The sequence below is a fragment of the Cervus elaphus genome, chromosome 13 (assembly GCF_910594005.1).
Source record: "Cervus elaphus chromosome 13, mCerEla1.1, whole genome shotgun sequence".
In the NCBI taxonomy this organism is placed as follows: domain Eukaryota; kingdom Metazoa; phylum Chordata; class Mammalia; order Artiodactyla; family Cervidae; genus Cervus; species Cervus elaphus.
In genome coordinates, this window is record NC_057827.1 from 62,947,423 (window position 1) to 62,964,724 (window position 17,302).

Here is a 17,302-nt window from a genome sequence, read left to right on the forward strand (position 1 = left end):
CCCCCAAAACCCATGTCACTGACGCTGAGCAGGGCCCGGGAGCCCCGCAGGGCCCTGCTTGGCATCATCGCCAAAAGGTCCTAAGGACCAAGGCCCACGGGCTACCAGTTTCTAGCCTGTGCTGATCTCCTAGCCACGCTCACGCGGCCAGCAGAGCCCTGGTTTGAATTGTCCACCTACAGCCACCTGCACAGACCTTCTTCCCTCGAAGAATGGTGTCACAATGCCCCTTTCAGGCCAGGGGCAGCCAGGCCTGAAAGCCCGCATGATCCTCAACTATTCACAGGGGGTGCTTTGCATCAGGAACTTCAAGGAGGGGGATGAGGCCTTCCGAGGCAAGAAAAATGCCTTGGCGTTTGGACTCAGGCAGACCTGGGTTTGAATCCTGGCCCTGCCTATGGCTAGCTGTGTGATCCTGAACTGTCTTGGGTTACTTAGCTGTCTCTGCCTTCCTGTCTGGTATATGGGAATAATGATACATCAACCACACAGTCTTGAGGATGTAGCAGGCAGAGCACACAGTAAGTTCTTCCACTTCCCTTTGCTTCTACTCTGGAGATGTGTCTGCTGGGGAGGAAGAGAAAAGTAAGGCTCACCCTGCCCTCTATCGGTCAGTAAACAATCATTTATTGAGCCCCTGGTAGGAGTCAGAGAAGGGAAGACACAACACAGGCATTTCTGATAGACCTGCACTAAACAACATCGTGGAGAAGGAGGAGGGGGAGAGGAGGGAAGAGAACTCTGCTGCCTGAAGGTGTTCAACTGAGAGAAAGCCAGTGAGAAAGAGACTTAAGGCATGTGCGGGGCTTAAGGCATGTGCTCGGTCATGTCTGACTCTTTGAGACCCCATGGACTAGTAGCTCCTCTGTCTATGGGGATTCTCCAGGCAAGAATATTGGAGTGGGTAGCCATTCCCTTCTCCCGGGGATCTTCCTGACCCAGGGATCAAACCTAGGCCTCCTGCACTGGCAGGCAGATTCTTTACCTGAGCCACCAGGGAAGTCTGGCAATGGGAGACAAGTACTAACAAATTTATTGCAAGGAATTGGCTTACGTGATTGTAGGGCTGACTAGGCAAGCCCAGAATCCATCAGTAAGGCAATCAGGAGAGGTGGCCAGAATTCTCAGGCATGGCCTGTCCACAAGTGGAACTTCTTCTTCTGGGAAACCCTGCTTCTGCCCTTAGGGCCTGTCAACTGATCAAGCCAGGCCCACCTAGATACTCAGGCTGATCTCCTTTGCTTAACATCTGATGAGGGATTTCAACAACACCTTCAAAATGCCTTTATAGCAACATCTAGATCCATATTAGATTGAATAACAGGGGGCTGTAGCCTAGACACGTCGACACATAAAACCAACCATCGCAGGGCAATTTGGGAGGCTCCATGGGAGGGTTGGTAACTGACTAGGTCTCAACTTCAAAAGGCAGAAAGTAGGGAAGGGGATTCAGGCATCCGGAGCAGCCCTGGCAAAGGCGGAGGGGTTGGGAACTTAAGAAAGAGCCTTGGGAAGTGGATGTGGGTCATTGCGGCTGGAGTCCCATGGAAATACATTTCATACAAAGGGACTGAAATTGAGGGATGGTTTAATAAATAACAGTAAACCAACGCAATGCATTCTCTTAAAGGCACCCTTATGATGCTATAGAACAGCATGGAAAATTTGTCTTGGTCTGATGGTCTATGTAAAACCACAGGAGATGGAAGTCTGATTGAAGGCATGTGAAAAGAGATGTTTCTTTTCAGAAACAGAGATGTGGGGATAGAACTCTGAGAGATTTTAGCAGTTTTAAATGCTCTTTGCTGTGGTCATATTATCTTTTTTTTTTAATGGAGAGGTTTATTTTTTAAGGGGAAAGATTGGTGTTAGGCTATCAGCTAGAATTGCTCATTCATTCATTAAAACTACAAGGCTCAATGTAGGGCAAAGAAGCAGAATAAGGTAATTCTAAGAAACTGGAAACAGATGAAGACCAGCAGGAGCCCCAGACTCTGAGGATGAGAGTCCGGAAGGCACGTCCTGTCATCGCAGCAGGAAGCAGGGTCATTCGGGTGGCGGGGGGATGCTCTGCTTTTCCAGGCTCCCCCACTTCCCACCACCCTACCCCACCTCCGTATGTGTTTCCAAAACATTCCAGGCCCATAAAATGTCCAAATGCCAGAAGGGCCCACAATGCACGTTGGACCGAATGGATCTGATTCAGCTCTCTTGGTGTTCCCACAACAGACTTTGAATTCCCAGAACCCTGTCCATCCCCCCACAGATAGCTCTGGCCTTTTCTCAGGGAAAAAGAGAAAAAGCCCCTTGGAAACTGCCCAGGCTGCTTCTCCCTGGTATCAAGGCTGTTACCGACCATGTGGCCCCACAGCCTCCCCTGCCCCCGGTATTGACGGTGATCTGCAGTTCACCCTGGTAACTGTCCATAAACAACATCCTTCCTCAGTGGTCACGTGAAACAGATTTTAGAAGAAACCGTTTATTCCAGCGAGGTGTCCGGGAAAGGGTTCTTTCTGAGCTGGATTTGGGAGACCTTGCTTCTTTCTAGCTCTGGCCTTGACTCCAACCTGAGTGGTCTGAGAGATTTTACTTATTTATGGGGCAAAGGTTTTCCAAGAGACTGAGATGTGCTAAACACAGTAGCAGGCGCGGCGAAAGACGCGGAGATCAGCGAGACAGGTGTTATTTACTACCATAGGCCAGTTGCGCATGCGCGCGCGCACACAAGGCTATCACAGCGAGACCGGATGCAAAAGGCGAAAGTTGACAACCCCACCCCTCGGACCAAGGAGAGAACTGTGTGGTCTCGCGGGCTCCCCTGGATTAGGCGGGCTGGTGATGTGCCAGCGACCAGCTCATCTGTCCACGCAGCAGTGGAACTGTGTCTGTAAAGCATCGCTGGGGCTGTGCCTCGCGGGGGCTCCTGCAGCAGACAGGGGTCCCTCCGGGTACCCCCCTGGGTGGTGCCGGTTCTGGACGCATTCACCACGTGCTTTGTGCGCTTGACACGGATTCCCTGTCTGCTCTTCACACCCAGCGTCTGATAGTTGAGAAAAGCGAGGCACCATGAGGTTAAAGAGCAACCCAATAGAGGGGGACCAAATTCCAGGTCTGCCTCTGGAGCTGGTAAGCCTGACCACAGGGCCGGGCCTCTTATTTGTGACCTGGGTTTCCGGCTGGACCCCTCAGGCTGTGTTTCCCTCATTCTGTCATTCTACACACAAGCTCTGACATCTTCATCACCTGTACAACTACTTCTTTTTTTTTTTTTTCTTTTTTGGATTTCATTTTTTCTTTTCTTTTTTGGCCACACTATGCAGCAGGTGAGATCTTAGTTCCCCAACCAGAAATCACACCCATGCCCCCTACATTGGGAGCGGGGAGTCTTCACCAGCTGACCTTCCCACAACTGTTTCTTTAATAGCGACTCACTTCTGAACTGTTAACTGTATATCACCAACTTAAGTGGAAAATGAGTATCGTTTGTCACCAAAAATACCCTGCTGAAATAAATACAATAGACCATAAGCAAGTCTGTTAAAGTCTGGTTAGATTTGGGTGTCCAGCCCAGGCGCTGGGCCTGCTGGTTTTGTTGAAAGGGAAGTTACAAACACCAGACAGGTGCTGAAGACACACAGCCTCAACATGACACTTTTTCTCCAGGTTCACCTGGAGTTGGTGTGGTTACTAACCACATGGAGAGGAGTGGCTGGGGGATTATTTACCTTCCAATCCACAGACCTCGCTTTGGGAACTATCTCCCAGCTCCAGCACACACCCACGAAACAGTGGGCACGAGCTGGTCACCCGGTCAGGGTTCCATGAAGGCAAACCCTGGCCCTGGTGAAAGTGATGCTGTGTGTCCTGGGGTGGCCATCGCCTCACAGCCCTTCAGACGGCGATTCTTGGGGAACCAAAATAGACTCCCTCTGGCACCAAAACAAAAATGAAGAATTTCCCTGGTGGTCCAGTGAGTGGTTAAGATTCCATGCTTCCAAGGCAGGGGCTTGCAAGTTCAATCCCCAATCAGGGAACTAAGACCCCACAGGCTGCGGGTGGCGCAGCCAAAAAAAAAGTGGAAATGACTCTCAGCAGCTCCAAGAGCCAGTGTTTATGTGATTCAACAGAAGGAAATACTTTTAAAGTTAAGTCTTCTTGGATCACATTCTGAGGGAGATAGAGAACAAGTGAATCAGGATGTTGGATGTTTTTTTCTAAAATATCAGTTTGAAAAACAAGGGGAAATCCCAACTGTAGAGTCACTGCCCCGTCACCCCCGCACAGACGCAAGGATCAGAGTCTGGGGGAGCACGGGTCCATCCCCCAACCCCCGGCTGTGTCAATGAGAAAACTGAGGTCCAGGGGATCTAAGGGACTCCCTCAAATAGCACCCAGAGAACCACACACCGACTACTGCCACCACCCCAGGTACCCAGCCCACCACAGCCAGCTCCCCACCCCCAAGCCCTCAAATGCGTCCCTGACATCTGAGTTTGTAATCCCCAGACATATTAGTTCGGGTCCAGTAGGAGATTGAGAGGCCATGTTCAAGCTGCCTAATATGCAGAGGCGTTTAAAGAGGGTCTACTTACAGAGTGTAGACAGCATGTGGGGGTGACCTCTGCAGACAACACTCTCCTCCCAACCCGTGGCCTGAACCCCGAGAGGAGACGGCAGTTGCTAGGATCACTGGAGTTGAAAAGGCCCCAGTGGGAGCTGTGAACCGGGGCTGGGCCCAGTCAGTCCCTGGAGGCCCTCAAGGGAGGAAGCTAGGAGCCAGATGCCCTCCTCCTTCTCCTCCTCCCCCAGCCTCCTGCTGCTGCCCTGGAGCCAATCCCCATAGAAGCTGGACTGCAGCCCCTCCTGGCGTGGTCCCCGCATCCTGGGGCAGGGCCAGGGAGGAGCAGGAACGATGATGCTCCCACATACGGAGCGTCTGAAGCAGATGCAGAGAAACTAGAGTCGCCCCAGACTCCCACCATCCCCCTGGTCCCCAAATCGCCTGCTCTCTGGACAAGGGAGACAGAAAACCCCCCACTTTGTTTTGAACAGGAGAGCAATGTTGACAGACATTAACAAACAATTAGGATCCCGATGGGCTGACTCTGCCAGATCTGGGACACCTAACCAGGCAGACCGATACCAGGGGGCATGGCGGGGAGGGTGGGCATCACTCCCGCAGGGTGACAGAGCTGGGAGGCCCTGGGTTACCTGGGCGGCTGTCACTGTCTTGATGGAAATGGTGACCTCGGCAGGCAGGCTGATGGCCCTCACCTGGACAGGGAGCCCCACGGGGGAGAGGAACTCAGCTCCACCCCGCCCCACCAAGTCTCCAGCGCTGAGGGTCATGTCTGGCTTCTCCGTGAGACCATGAGCCCCTGGAGGACAGACACTGTGCCTGTTCTCACACTGTGTCCTGGCACCCGGTGTGTGATGGGTACTTAATAAATATTTAAGTGAAGAACCCCGTTTCTCTCCCTAGAGGAGTATGCATGCGTTTTATGGTCTCCAGTCCCACCATCTAACCATCTCCATCGTTTCTCCTCCAGGGAGGCCCTCACTCACCTCCCCCTCTGAGTCCCAATGTTCTCGGCCTGGAAGAGACCAATGTTCCCATCTATTCATGAGGACACGGTGCCCACCACTGCGTCCTTCGGGTGAGTCAGAGGGGCTCCTTGATTTCCTATTTCTGGGACAGGGGTGCGGGCACTCTGGGGAACGCCTAGGAGAGCATGCCCCTCCTCTCTGGGACGATAATGGAAGCCCACTTGAAACAACAGGCAGCATTAAATCCTAAGTCAAAAGTCCTCAAGGGCTGGTGTTCAAATCTGCAAGGGCCTGTCAAGGGCAGAAGGGAGAGGACTATTCTGCTTCTGGGCTGGGTGTTGCGGGAGGAGGGGTGCACCGTACAGGTGGTCACATGTGAACAAGTGTGGGGTCGAGGGAGGACGTGAAAAGGAAGAAATCAGACAGAGACTGAGTCCGGTCTCCATGGAGACAGTCGGGTCTCCATGGGTCTCCAACACATGGCCAACTTCTGAGGAAGGTCTGGACACTCTAAAGAGAGAAGGTGGGGGGAATGGATCCTGAGTGGAAGCAGAGGAAAGGGAGGGTCAGTCCTGAGGGGGCAGTGTTAGGGGGAGTAGGCAGTGGGGCCCAGCTGGAGCTCTCAGTCCTGTGGCAGGAGTGACCTGCTAGGGAGATGACCAATGGTCATGTCAGTAGAGGCCATGGAACATGGGCCCGATCAGTCCCAATGAAGCCCTCCCCAGACCACCTTCTAACAATCCTGTGGCTTCTCGGAGTCAGGTATGGGCCAGGTGCCATCCTGTTGGCTAGGGACTACTTTGCTGGAAAATTAACAAGTAGCATCAGGTGGGACACTTGAGTCTTTAGAGAGCCAGACCACAAGAGACAGAACTCCAAGTTTGGGGCTCTGAGGAAACAGGCCTTCTGCCCCTGCAGAAATGGGGCAAAAGGCTGGACCAAGGGGACCATGCAGGGTAGGACTTACCTTCAGAGGCTCTGCAGAGAAGACTGCCAGTGTCCACGGGTCAGGAATTTAGGGCTTGTCTCTGTTCCATGATGTCTGGAGCCTCAGTTGGAAGATGCATAGGCTAGGGGACCAGAATCAGCCAGAGGTTTCAATGGGGCCAGAGGATCCACGTCCAGGGTGGCAAGTCGGGGCCTCTGCGTGCAGCCTCTCCATGTGGCTGTTTGAGCATCCTTACAACATGGCGGCCAGCCTGCTCCCGAGCAAGAAACCCAAGAGGCCCAGGAGAAAGCTGCAAAGCCGCTCACACCTTAGCCTTGGAAGTCACACATGGGCACCGCCACCGTGGGCGGGCAGCGAGTCGCTCAGTCTGGCCACATTCACTGGAAGAGGAATTAGACTCCACCCTTTGCAAGGAGGTTTATCAAAGAATTTGTGGGCATAGTAAAACCACCCTCCACGAGAAGAGTATTTCCAGTTCTGTTACTTGCTCCTTGAAGCACTCAGGGGCAAAGCCTCACTTTCCTAGCAGCCAGTGATGACTGTCCTTTTTTTCTCTTCTTCAGCCTTATCCCTTGCCACTGCCCAACATCTCGTCCACCTGCCGGAACCTGCCAGTGGCTTCCCCACTCCTGCACTCTGCTCAGGCTACTCCTTCTGCCTGATCTGCCCTTCCTCCCTCTTGGCCCCCGTTGGCATGCTCTTCATCCTCTGAGCCCCAGCTTCAGAGTCATCTCCGACCTCCTCCCCTCCTCCCACCTGGGTCCCTCAACCCTCCTCCCACCCCGAGGCACTCTTCCCACACTGGGTCTGAGGTGTCAAGAGCTTGGACAGGGCAGGGATGTGTGGTGTCCCTTTCTCGGTCCCTACAGCCAAAATGGAGCTCAGCACAGAGGAGATGCTCAAGAAACATGTAAGGATAAATCGCATGGATGAGTGAGTTCATCATAGGTCCCCAGTCTGGCCCCTCCAAGCCAGTCGGCTGCTCCGGGATGTATAGGGGCTTTTCCTGGGAAATCCCAGAGGGCGATCAGCAGATTCTTTCCCATACTCTACTCTATTGCTCCCACAGGCCTACCCAACAATCAAACTGCCCAGGAAGAGTCCCTCCACCTCCGCTTTTCCCGCATCCACCCAAAAGAGCACTTGGAACACGTTCAGTTAGTCCTGCCCTTTGCACTGTGTTTTCAGCTTTTCAATATGTCTTCACACCTACTCTTTGATTTGAACCTTGCGATAGCCACGCAAGGCAAAGCAACGAGAGAGTAATACTCTACTCCAAAGAATAACAAAGCAGAAGCTCAGACGTACTTTACCCAAGACCACACAACTAGGATTGGAGCCCATGTCTGTCCAAGCCCCATGCCTCTTTGCTGAAGGCAGAAAGGAACTAGCCTTAGAGAAACACTTGCAGAAAGTGAACTGCCTTCTGGTCTGAGTCTCACCCCAGAATGAAAGAGAAGCCAGCGGGTTAATGATAAAATCAGCAATGTGAGAATAAGGACAGGGACTTCCCTGGTGGTCCAGCTGTTAAGATTTTGTCTCCCAAAGCAGAGGGTGTGGGTTCAATCGCTGGTTGGGGAGCTAACATCCCACTTGCCTCGGGGCCAAAAACCAAAACCTAAACCCGAAGCAATGTTGTAACAAATTCAATAAGGACTTTAAAAACGGTCCACATCAAAAAAATCTTAACTAAAAAAAGACAAACAACCAGAGTGGTGCTCAAGTTTGACACTGTTTATTTTATTAAGTTCACACACACACACAAAGGTAATTATTCTTGTTTATTGAACCGAGTGCAGTGCTTGGGGCTTTCTGTTCTTTATCTCAGATCTTCACCACAATGCCAAGAAGATTTTGTTATTCCTAGTTTATGAAGTAGACCATTATGGTCCAGAGAGGTTAGTTAACTTACTCAAGGTCACACAGTTAATGAATGAGTCAGGACTGAACCCAGAGGACTCTCTGACGCCAAAGCCCCCACTCTCCCTTTCCGTCAAGCAACCTCAGTTCATCATCAATGTTATGCTGATGGAAGGTCCTCTCGGGCTGCTGGAAGCTCAACAGCTACCCTCTACCAGGAAGAGGCAGGGCATGGGCAGATGGGCCGTGGTCTCGGAGCCAGGCTGGAATCTCCCTGTCTGGCATGATACCTCTTCTCTCTTCTAATTAATGGCTCACTCACAGCCAGGCCACAAGAGGCTGAAAGAGACCAGCACCCTTAGGAGGAGTCCCTGTGATAAGGAAGGAATGTGCCGTGTACCCTCCCACCACAGAAGCTTCCAGGAGGACCAGCATCTAAGGCTCACGCTTGTTCCTACGGGTGATGGATGCTGGCCAAGGAAACCTCCCAGCGGAGCCTGGAGGCCAAGAACACAAGCTCTCAGTTTAAGTGCAAGGAGCACATGCACCTTCTAAGACCCCCGGGGACTCAGATGCACCAGGACTGTCTGTGAACACAGCACAGCAAAGGCCTGAGTTCCATCCCTAACTGGACGCACCCCCCTCCCTCTGCACCAGTTGCTACTCCTTCCTCTTGTCACCCCGAGGTGTAACTGCCTCTTTTCCACTTTCTTGCAGCGCCAAAATGTTCAACCTCACCTCCCAGGTCCTTGAACCTGCTCTCAACGGGACCCCGCCCGAGAGCAGCAGCTGCTTCCAGTCCGACTGGTGGAACTTGCTCAACACCATCCAGCCCCCCTTCCTCTGGATCCTCTTCCTACTCGCCACTCTGGAGAACATCTTTGTCCTCAGCGTCTTCTGTCTGCACAAGAGCAGCTGCACGGTGGCGGAGATCTACCTGGGCAACCTGGCCGTGGCAGACCTGATCCTGGCCTTCGGGCTGCCCTTCTGGGCCATCACCATCGCCAACAACTTCGACTGGCTCTTCGGGGAAGCCCTCTGCCGCGTGGTGAACACCATGCTCTACATGAACCTCTACAGTAGCATCTGCTTCCTCATGCTGGTGAGCATCGACCGCTACCTGGCCCTGGTGAAGACCATGTCCATGGGCCGGATGCGCGGGGTGCGCTGGGCCAAGCTCTACAGCCTGGTGATCTGGGGCTGCGCGCTGCTTCTGAGCTCGCCCATGCTGGTCTTCCGCACCATGCAGGAGTACAACGCCGAGGGCCACAATGTCACCGCCTGCGTCATCAGGTACCCGTCCCGCAACTGGGAGGTCTTCACCAACATCCTCCTGAACTCCGTGGGCTTCCTGCTGCCCCTGAGCGTCATCACCTTCTGCACCGTGCAGATCATGCAGGTGCTGCGTAACAACGAGATGCAGAAGTTCAAGGAGATCCAGACGGAGAGGAAGGCCACGCTGCTGGTCCTGGCCGTCCTGCTGCTGTTCGTCGTCTGCTGGCTGCCCTTCCAGGTCAGCACCTTCCTGGACACGCTGCTGCGCCTCCAGGTCCTCTCGGGCTGCTGGAACGAGTACGTGATCGACATCTTCACGCAGATCTCGTCCTTCGTGGCTTACAGCAACAGCTGCCTCAACCCACTGGTGTACGTGATCGTGGGCAAGCGCTTCCGCAAGAAGTCGCGGGAGGTGTACATGCGGCTGTGCCGGCCAGGCGGCTGCGGGTCGCCGGAGCCCAGCCAGACGGAGAACTCCATGGGCACTCTGAGGACCTCCATCTCCGTGGAACGCCACATTCACAAACTGTCGTAGCGGGTGGGGAGCAGCCAGCGAGCAGATGGCACCCGGGGCTACTGATGCGTGTGACGACGGGTGGACGGCGGCTCTGGGGATGCGCCCCCAGGAGGAAGGAAGGAAGGAAGGCAGCCCAACTGTGACCTTGGGCGGTGAGTGAGTTGGTGTCTCCAGTAAATTCCTGCCCCGCCCAAGCTGCGGCGAACAGGGCTGCGAGCTTGGAGTGATCTGGTGCACAGCCAAGGGCCCCAGAAATACGACAGCATTATCCTTCTTACTGGCTGCCACCCCCGGGTCTGCTGCTTCCAGAGGAGCAGAGGAGCCTGGGGACGGGGACAGGAGTGGCCGAGCTCCCCTCCCACGTGGTGTCTGTCACTCTGCCGGCGCATGACCGCTCAGATCTCCAGAAACGCCGCCCAGCTTTGGGGCAGCCGCCGAGAGGGCCGCGCGCACTGGCAGACGTGTACTCTTGGGTTTCCTGAATCCGCTCAACTAGGACTTCGGAGGATGATTCCTCAGGTCAATGAAGGTTAAACTCTGAGCGATCCACGGTGAGAACCCAGAGACCAGGACTCTTGCTCCCCTTGCAGAAAGACAAGTGGTCTGTGCCAAAGACGAACCCGATAAGTACTTACCCAGCACTTGCTGTACACGCAGCATGGAACCCTGTGGGCAAGAAAAAGAGAACAGTCTGTCCTGAAGGAACTTGCAGACTCGCGATGATTCAGCAACCACCCCAAGGCCATTCTAGACGCGGTCAAGCCAGGCACTGTGGACTGGGCAGGGCGGAGGAGCCGGGGCCCCAGCTCAGAGGATAACCGGCTGCACATGGCCGCGTCCCCGCCTCGCTTTCCTCCCGGTAACACGAGGCTGTTGTGGGGATTAAAGGAGGTAACAGGCACAGAAGTACTTTGACAAATGAAAGGTGCTATGTAAATGTGAGGCATTATTATGCCCGCAGAATGGGAATAAATTTATTCTAAGGAGAAAGACAAGTTCAGCAAAAGGTCTGTAGGAGAGAATCGGTATTGAAGCTAATGGTTGTGGAAAACACGCATTAGTGTCTGACACATACCAGGCGCTCCGTATGTTAAGCTCCCTTCCACCACCTGCCCTTGCCGTCAATTTGCACGCGTGCACGGGCGCGCACGCACACACACACTCACGCACACACACACAAGCATTTTCAGGAAAGGTCACCCCTTCCATGGAGACGGGAGAACACCCTCCCCATCCCACCTCCAGCGGATCATTTACCCGAAGAAGCAACTGCAGAGGGGCCGCGCGGCCTTGCCTCCTGTGGGTGGGGCCAGGTGGCGAAGGGCGTGGCGGGCAGCGATGGGCGGGGCGGAGGGCGGGTACCGTCCTTGGCTCTTAATGGACAGGTGCCCGGCCCCAAGCCCCAGGTCCGCCAGAGGGAATTCCTTTCTTCTTTTTCTACACGTTTTATAATCTGCCTCCTGAGGCCGGCCCTCTGGGAGAACAGGCCATCCAGACGCCAACATCAAGCTCTTAGAGTCAAAGCAGGGATGGGTGCTCAGTAGCAATGGAGCTCAGGAGCTTCCTGTAATGTAGGCAGTGCCCTGGAAGCACTCACTGGATCAGTAGATGGGTGATTCCTTAGCGGGCTCTCCCTGGGGAGGTTTTATCCTCCCCACGGCCAGCAGGATTGGGATGGCAAAGAACCCACAAATCCTGACCAATCCAGCTCTGGACTTTAAAAGAAAAAGGGTCACAAAAAGATTTACTCCCCATCCCAGCCTTTGTTTTCTGCCATGCAAGCCCCTCTGCCCAAATGAACATATGCATTCATAGCTAGAGAAATAAAACAGGTGAAATAAGAAGTACAAACCGTTTCATATTAGAATGAAGTGAAACTATTTCACGGGCATGTGTTGGTAAAGAATCTGCCTGCAATGCAGGAGACTCCAGTTCAATTCCTGGGTTGGGAAGATCCCCTGGAGAAAGGATAGGCTACCCACTCCAGTATTCTTGGACTTTCCTGGTGACTCAGCTGGTAAAGAATCCACCTGCAATTCGTGAGACCTGGGTTCAATCCCTGAGTTGGGCAGATCCCTTGGAGAAGGGAAAGGCTACCCACTCCAGTATTCTGGCCTGGAGAATTCCATGGACTGTATAGTCCATGGGGTCATAAAGAGTCAGACATGACTAAGCAACTTTCACTCACAAACCATGTGCATAATGTGAGTGGAGTTTTACAAAAGGAGGCTTGGCTGGGCTTTGGGGTGTGAGACACTCATTCATCAGCAGATGTGTATGGTCTGAGGGTCTCCTGTCAGCAGAGCCCTGGGCTCCTAATGACCATTTAGGGTCCACCCATGGGCAGAGGAGCAATTTGTCTATGGGAGGGGAGCTGCCCTGTGTGTTGTGTTGATACTGTGATAAAGAACATCTGTCCTGTGAAAGATCCAAAGAGCTATGACATTATAAAGAGGGATCGTTTCACAAAGGAGGAGAAATGGATGAATGGTGTCAATGTGCCTTTTCTGTCCAGCATAATAAAGGGATGAGGCATTTTTGTGTAGTTCTTTCATTTGTTACAACTCCCCAAACCCTGAATCTTGTCACAGACACTGCCATAGGCAGTTAGAAGTCTTGGGGGCAAGGGTTCCATTTATTTCCACTCAACCTACCTAAAGGCTCTGTGCTATAAATTAGTGGTGTCCAAACCATTGTACTTGCATATCCATATAAGTAAAAAAATTTTGATTATTTTTACCCAATCAGTTCAGTTCAGTCACTCAGTCGTGTCCGACACTTTGTGACCCCATGAATCACAGCACGCCAGGCCTCCCTGTCTGTCACCAACTCCCAGAGTTTACTCAAACTCATGTCCATTGAGTCAGTGATGCCATCCAGCCATCTCATCCTCTGTCATCCCCTTCTCCTCCTGCCCCCAATCCCTCCCAGCATCAGGGTCTTTTCCAATAAGTCAACTCTTTGCATGAGGTGGCCAAAGTACTGGATTTTCAGCTTCAGCATCAGTCCTTCCAATGAACACCCAGGACTGATCTCCTTTAGGATGGCCTGGTTGGATCTCCTTGCAGTCCAAGGGACTCTCAAGAGTCTTCCCCAACACCACAGTTCAAAGCATCAATTTTTCGGTGCTCAGCTTTCTTCACAGTCCAACTCTCGCATTCATACATGACCGCTGGAAAAACCATAGCCTTTACTAGAAGGACCTTCGTTGGCAAAGTAATGTTTCTGCTGTTTAATATGCTATCTGGGTTGGTCATAACATTCTTTCTAAGGAGTAAGCATCTTTTAATTTCATGGCTGCAATCACCATTTGCAGTGATTTTGGAGCCCCAAAAATAAAGTCTGACACTGTTTCCACTGTCTCCCCATCTATTTGCCATGAGGTGATGGGACCAGATGCCATGATCTTAGTTTTCTGAATGTTGAGCTTAAGCCAACTTTTTCACTCTCCTCTTTCACTTTCATCAAGAGGCTTTTTAGTTCCTCTTCACTTTCTGCCAGAAGGGTGGTGTCATCTGCATATCTGAGGTTATTGATATTTCTCCCAGCAATCTTGATTCCAGCTTGTGCTTCTTCCAGCCCAGCGTTTCTCATGATGTACTCTGCACATAAGTTAAATAAGCAGGGTGACAATATACAGCCTTGACGTACTCCTTTTGCTATTTGGAACCAGTCAGTTGTTCCATGTCCAGTTCTAACTGTTGCTTCCTGACCTGCATAGAGGTTTCTCAAGAGGCAGGTCAGGTGGTCTGGTATTCCCATCTCTTTCAGAATTTTCCACAGTTTATTTTACCCAATATGTACACATATTAACATGTATTAAAATGTACCCTCTTAAACATACTCAAGTAGAAATTTAAGAAATTTCAACAGTTTGAATACTTTCTCCCATCCCACACTGGTGACTCAATAAGCTCCCATCAGGTGCCCATGAGGCCCCATGAGGTCCTAGAATCATAAGTAAAAGTGAAAAAGTGAAAGTATTAGTCGCTCAGTCATGTCTGACTCTTTGCAACCTCGTGGACTATAGCCCACAAGTCTCCATGAAATTCTCCAGGTGGCTCAGGTGGTAAAGGATCTGCCTGCAATGCAGGAGACACGGGTTTGATCTCTGCATCAGGAAGATCCCCTGAAGAAGGGAATGGCTCTCCACTCCAGTATTCTTGTCTAGAGAATTCCATGGACAGAGGAGTCTGGCGGGCTACAGTCCATGGGCTCTCAAAAATCATAAGGATGGCAGCAATTCATTTACGCATGTGATGTGTATCTATTAGGTGTCTTCCAATTGATTTCCATTTGACAAGGTCTAGATCAAACAGTTATCTAACCACTTCTTGCATTCTCACAGTGATGGGGAACTCATCACCCACTCCGTTTTGAGACCCCTTCATTATTCATGTGTTCAATCATTCATTAAACAAAGCTTGCATTCTGTGTCTACAGAAATGTCACTGCTCCATCTCTGCATACAACCATCTCTGCTATAAACCTGGAGCTCATGGTAAAGAGGAACAACCATCTCTGTTATTCCTTCCACATAGTGAATTGGTACCTTTTTCAATACCCCCCCCCTCAAGTGTTTCCTGGATCCATCTGCTTCTTTCTATGTCTAACCATCATCTCTTATTGGTCTCCCCGACTCTGACATTAACCACCACCATCCCCAATTCTTATTTTCCACTCTGTAGCCAATGACATCTTTTAAGAAGGCAAAGACAATGATAGGGAGACTATAAATGTAAAGAAGAGTGTTTAGAACTCTATGACATAAATCAAAGCAGCATCCTCTATGTCCCACGTCCTAGAGTAATGGAAATAAAAACAAGAGTAAACAAGTGGGACCTGATTAAGCTTAAAAGCTTTTGCACAGCAAAGGAAACTGTAAGCAAGGTGAAAAGGCAACCTTCAGAATGGGAGAAAATAATAGCAAGTGAAACAATTGACAAAGAATTAATTTCCAAAATATATAAGCAGCTCATACAACTCAAGACCAGAAAAACAAACAACCCAATCAAAAAGTGGGAAAAAGACCTAAACAGACATTTCTCCAAAGAAGACATACAGATGGCTAACAAACACATGAAAAGATGCTCAACATCTCTCATTATTAGAGAAATGCAAATCAAAACTAAGATGAGATATCACCTCACACCAGTCAGAATGGCCATCATCAAAGAGCCTAAAAACAGTAAATGCTGGAGAGGGTGTGGAGAAAAGGGAAACTTCTTGCACTGTTGGTGAGAAAGTAAATTGATACAGTCACTATGGAAGACGGAATGGAGATCCCTTAAAAAACTAGGAATAAAACCACCAGATGACCCAGCAATCTCACTCCTAGGCATATACTCTGAGGAAACCCAAAATGAAAACGACACATGTCCCCCAATGTTCACTTCAGCACTATTTACAGTAGCTAGAACATGGAAACGACTTAGACATCCATCAACAGATGAATGGATAAAGAAGTTGTGGTACATATACACAGTGGAATATTACTCAGCCATAAAAAGGAACACATTTGAGTCAGTTCTTAAATCTAGGGCCTATTATACAGAGTGAAGTAAGTCAGAAAGAGAAAGATAAATATCATATACTAATGCATATATATGGAATCTAGAAATATGGCACCAAAGAATTTATTTTCAGGGCAGCAATGGAGAAACAGACATAGAGAACTGTCTTGTGGACATGGGGAGAGGGGAGGGGAGGGTGAGATGTGTGGAGAGAGTAACATGGAAACTTACATTACAGTATGTAAAATAGATAGCCAATGGGAATTTGCTAGAGGTCTCAGGGAACTCAAACAGGGGCTCTGTATCCACCTAGAGGAGTAGAATGGGAAGGGAGATGGGAGGAAGGTTCAAGAGGGAGAGGACATATGTATACCTATGGCTGATTATGTTGAGAGAGTGTCCCACCACTCTTGGGATAAAGTTCCACTTCTAAAACATGGCTCACAAGACACTTCATTAGCTGGCCCCTGGCTTGCCTCTATCCCTCTCCCCAGTCCCTGGCTCATTCCCTACTCTCAAGCCATGCTGGACACAAGTGTCTGGCAGGTATTCCATTCCCCCTTCGGTGCCTACACTTTCCTCCCTGCCTGGACTCCAATAGGGCCTTGAGCTTGGAGAAAGCTGCCGGCAAGTGTACAAGGGAGCTCACTCATCGAGGGATTTTGTTCATGGATGGAGTCTGACTCAAGAAAGTCTGGGATCCGGGGGTCTGAGCAGGGCTCTGAGCAGGTAGAAACGGGGTCAGAAAGCCTCCCTCCCACCTCTCTCTGTTCCCAGCCAGGTAGCAAATCGGCTCTCATCTCCTGACCCTTCTTGGCCCCCAGAAAGCTGATGCACTGGGGAGAAATCCAGGTGGGCCTCTGGTGAACTCAGAAGCAAGCAATAGATCCAGCTCCTGAGTCTGCCCTGGCCAGAGAGGATGAGGGCCCAGTGCCCAGAGTTTCAGACTGTCTGATCTGCCAGGTGCCTTGATGGGAACTAGTGCTGGTGATGCTGGCTCCCACCTGCGACGAAGCCGCTTATGATTCGGAGGTGCAGACTCCATCTGTGGACTCCAGTAACACATTCCACCACTTCCTAGTTCCTCCATCCCCGGGCCTGCTGCAGAGCCTCACACAGCCCTGACCTCTCGCCAAACCCCAGGAGGATGTAGGGGTCCGAGTTGAGCAAGCAGGTCACAGTTTAGCAATAGCCATGGCTGAAAGTTTAATGGTTTGCTTGTGGGTTTTGGGGTGAGGTTCAAGGGGCCCCATGCAAATGTCTCACCCTCTTCTGAGCTCCTATTTACTTTTTTCTTTGCTGCTGTGGTTAACTATAGGATATCGAATATAGTTCCCTGTGTAGTACAATAGGACCTTGTGGTTTATCCATCGCTGAGCTCTCTTTAAACTTGACCCTCATGACCACTCAGGTCGTCAGGTGCCTGTCTCATTGCTGGTTCAGGATGCAGAAACAGGAAATAACCTGCTCAGGCCACATGGTTCTTCAGGAAGGTGCTCAGAAGCCCGCCTGCTCTCGGTGCGTTTGTGACTTGGCAGGTGGATGCAAATTCTGTCACAGAGGAGGCTCCCGAGGTGCCTTCGTGCATGAAGTGCATCCGAGCCTCAGCTTGGGCTGTTTCTGCCCCAATAAACAGATTTT

The 17,302-nt window shown here is 51.2% G+C and overlaps 2 protein-coding genes across 2 annotated transcripts in view; both read left to right on the forward strand.

Annotated features, from left to right (window-relative positions):
• The window catches only part of BDKRB2 (bradykinin receptor B2), a 28,924-nt gene extending 16,239 nt beyond the window's left edge, over positions 1-12,685 (forward strand). The window contains exons 2-3 of the mRNA XM_043922001.1: positions 5,550-5,657; positions 9,074-12,685. Of these exons, the coding sequence (XP_043777936.1) occupies positions 5,584-5,657; positions 9,074-10,166 (1,167 nt within the window). The 5' untranslated portion in view covers positions 5,550-5,583 and the 3' untranslated portion in view covers positions 10,167-12,685. The remainder of the gene's footprint in view (positions 1-5,549; positions 5,658-9,073) is intronic.
• Positions 5,556-17,302, forward strand: part of BDKRB1 (bradykinin receptor B1) — a 35,469-nt gene continuing 23,722 nt past the window's right edge. Inside the window, exon 1 of the mRNA XM_043922000.1 lies at positions 5,556-5,657. Within this exon, the coding sequence (XP_043777935.1) occupies positions 5,624-5,657 (34 nt within the window). The 5' untranslated portion in view covers positions 5,556-5,623. The remainder of the gene's footprint in view (positions 5,658-17,302) is intronic.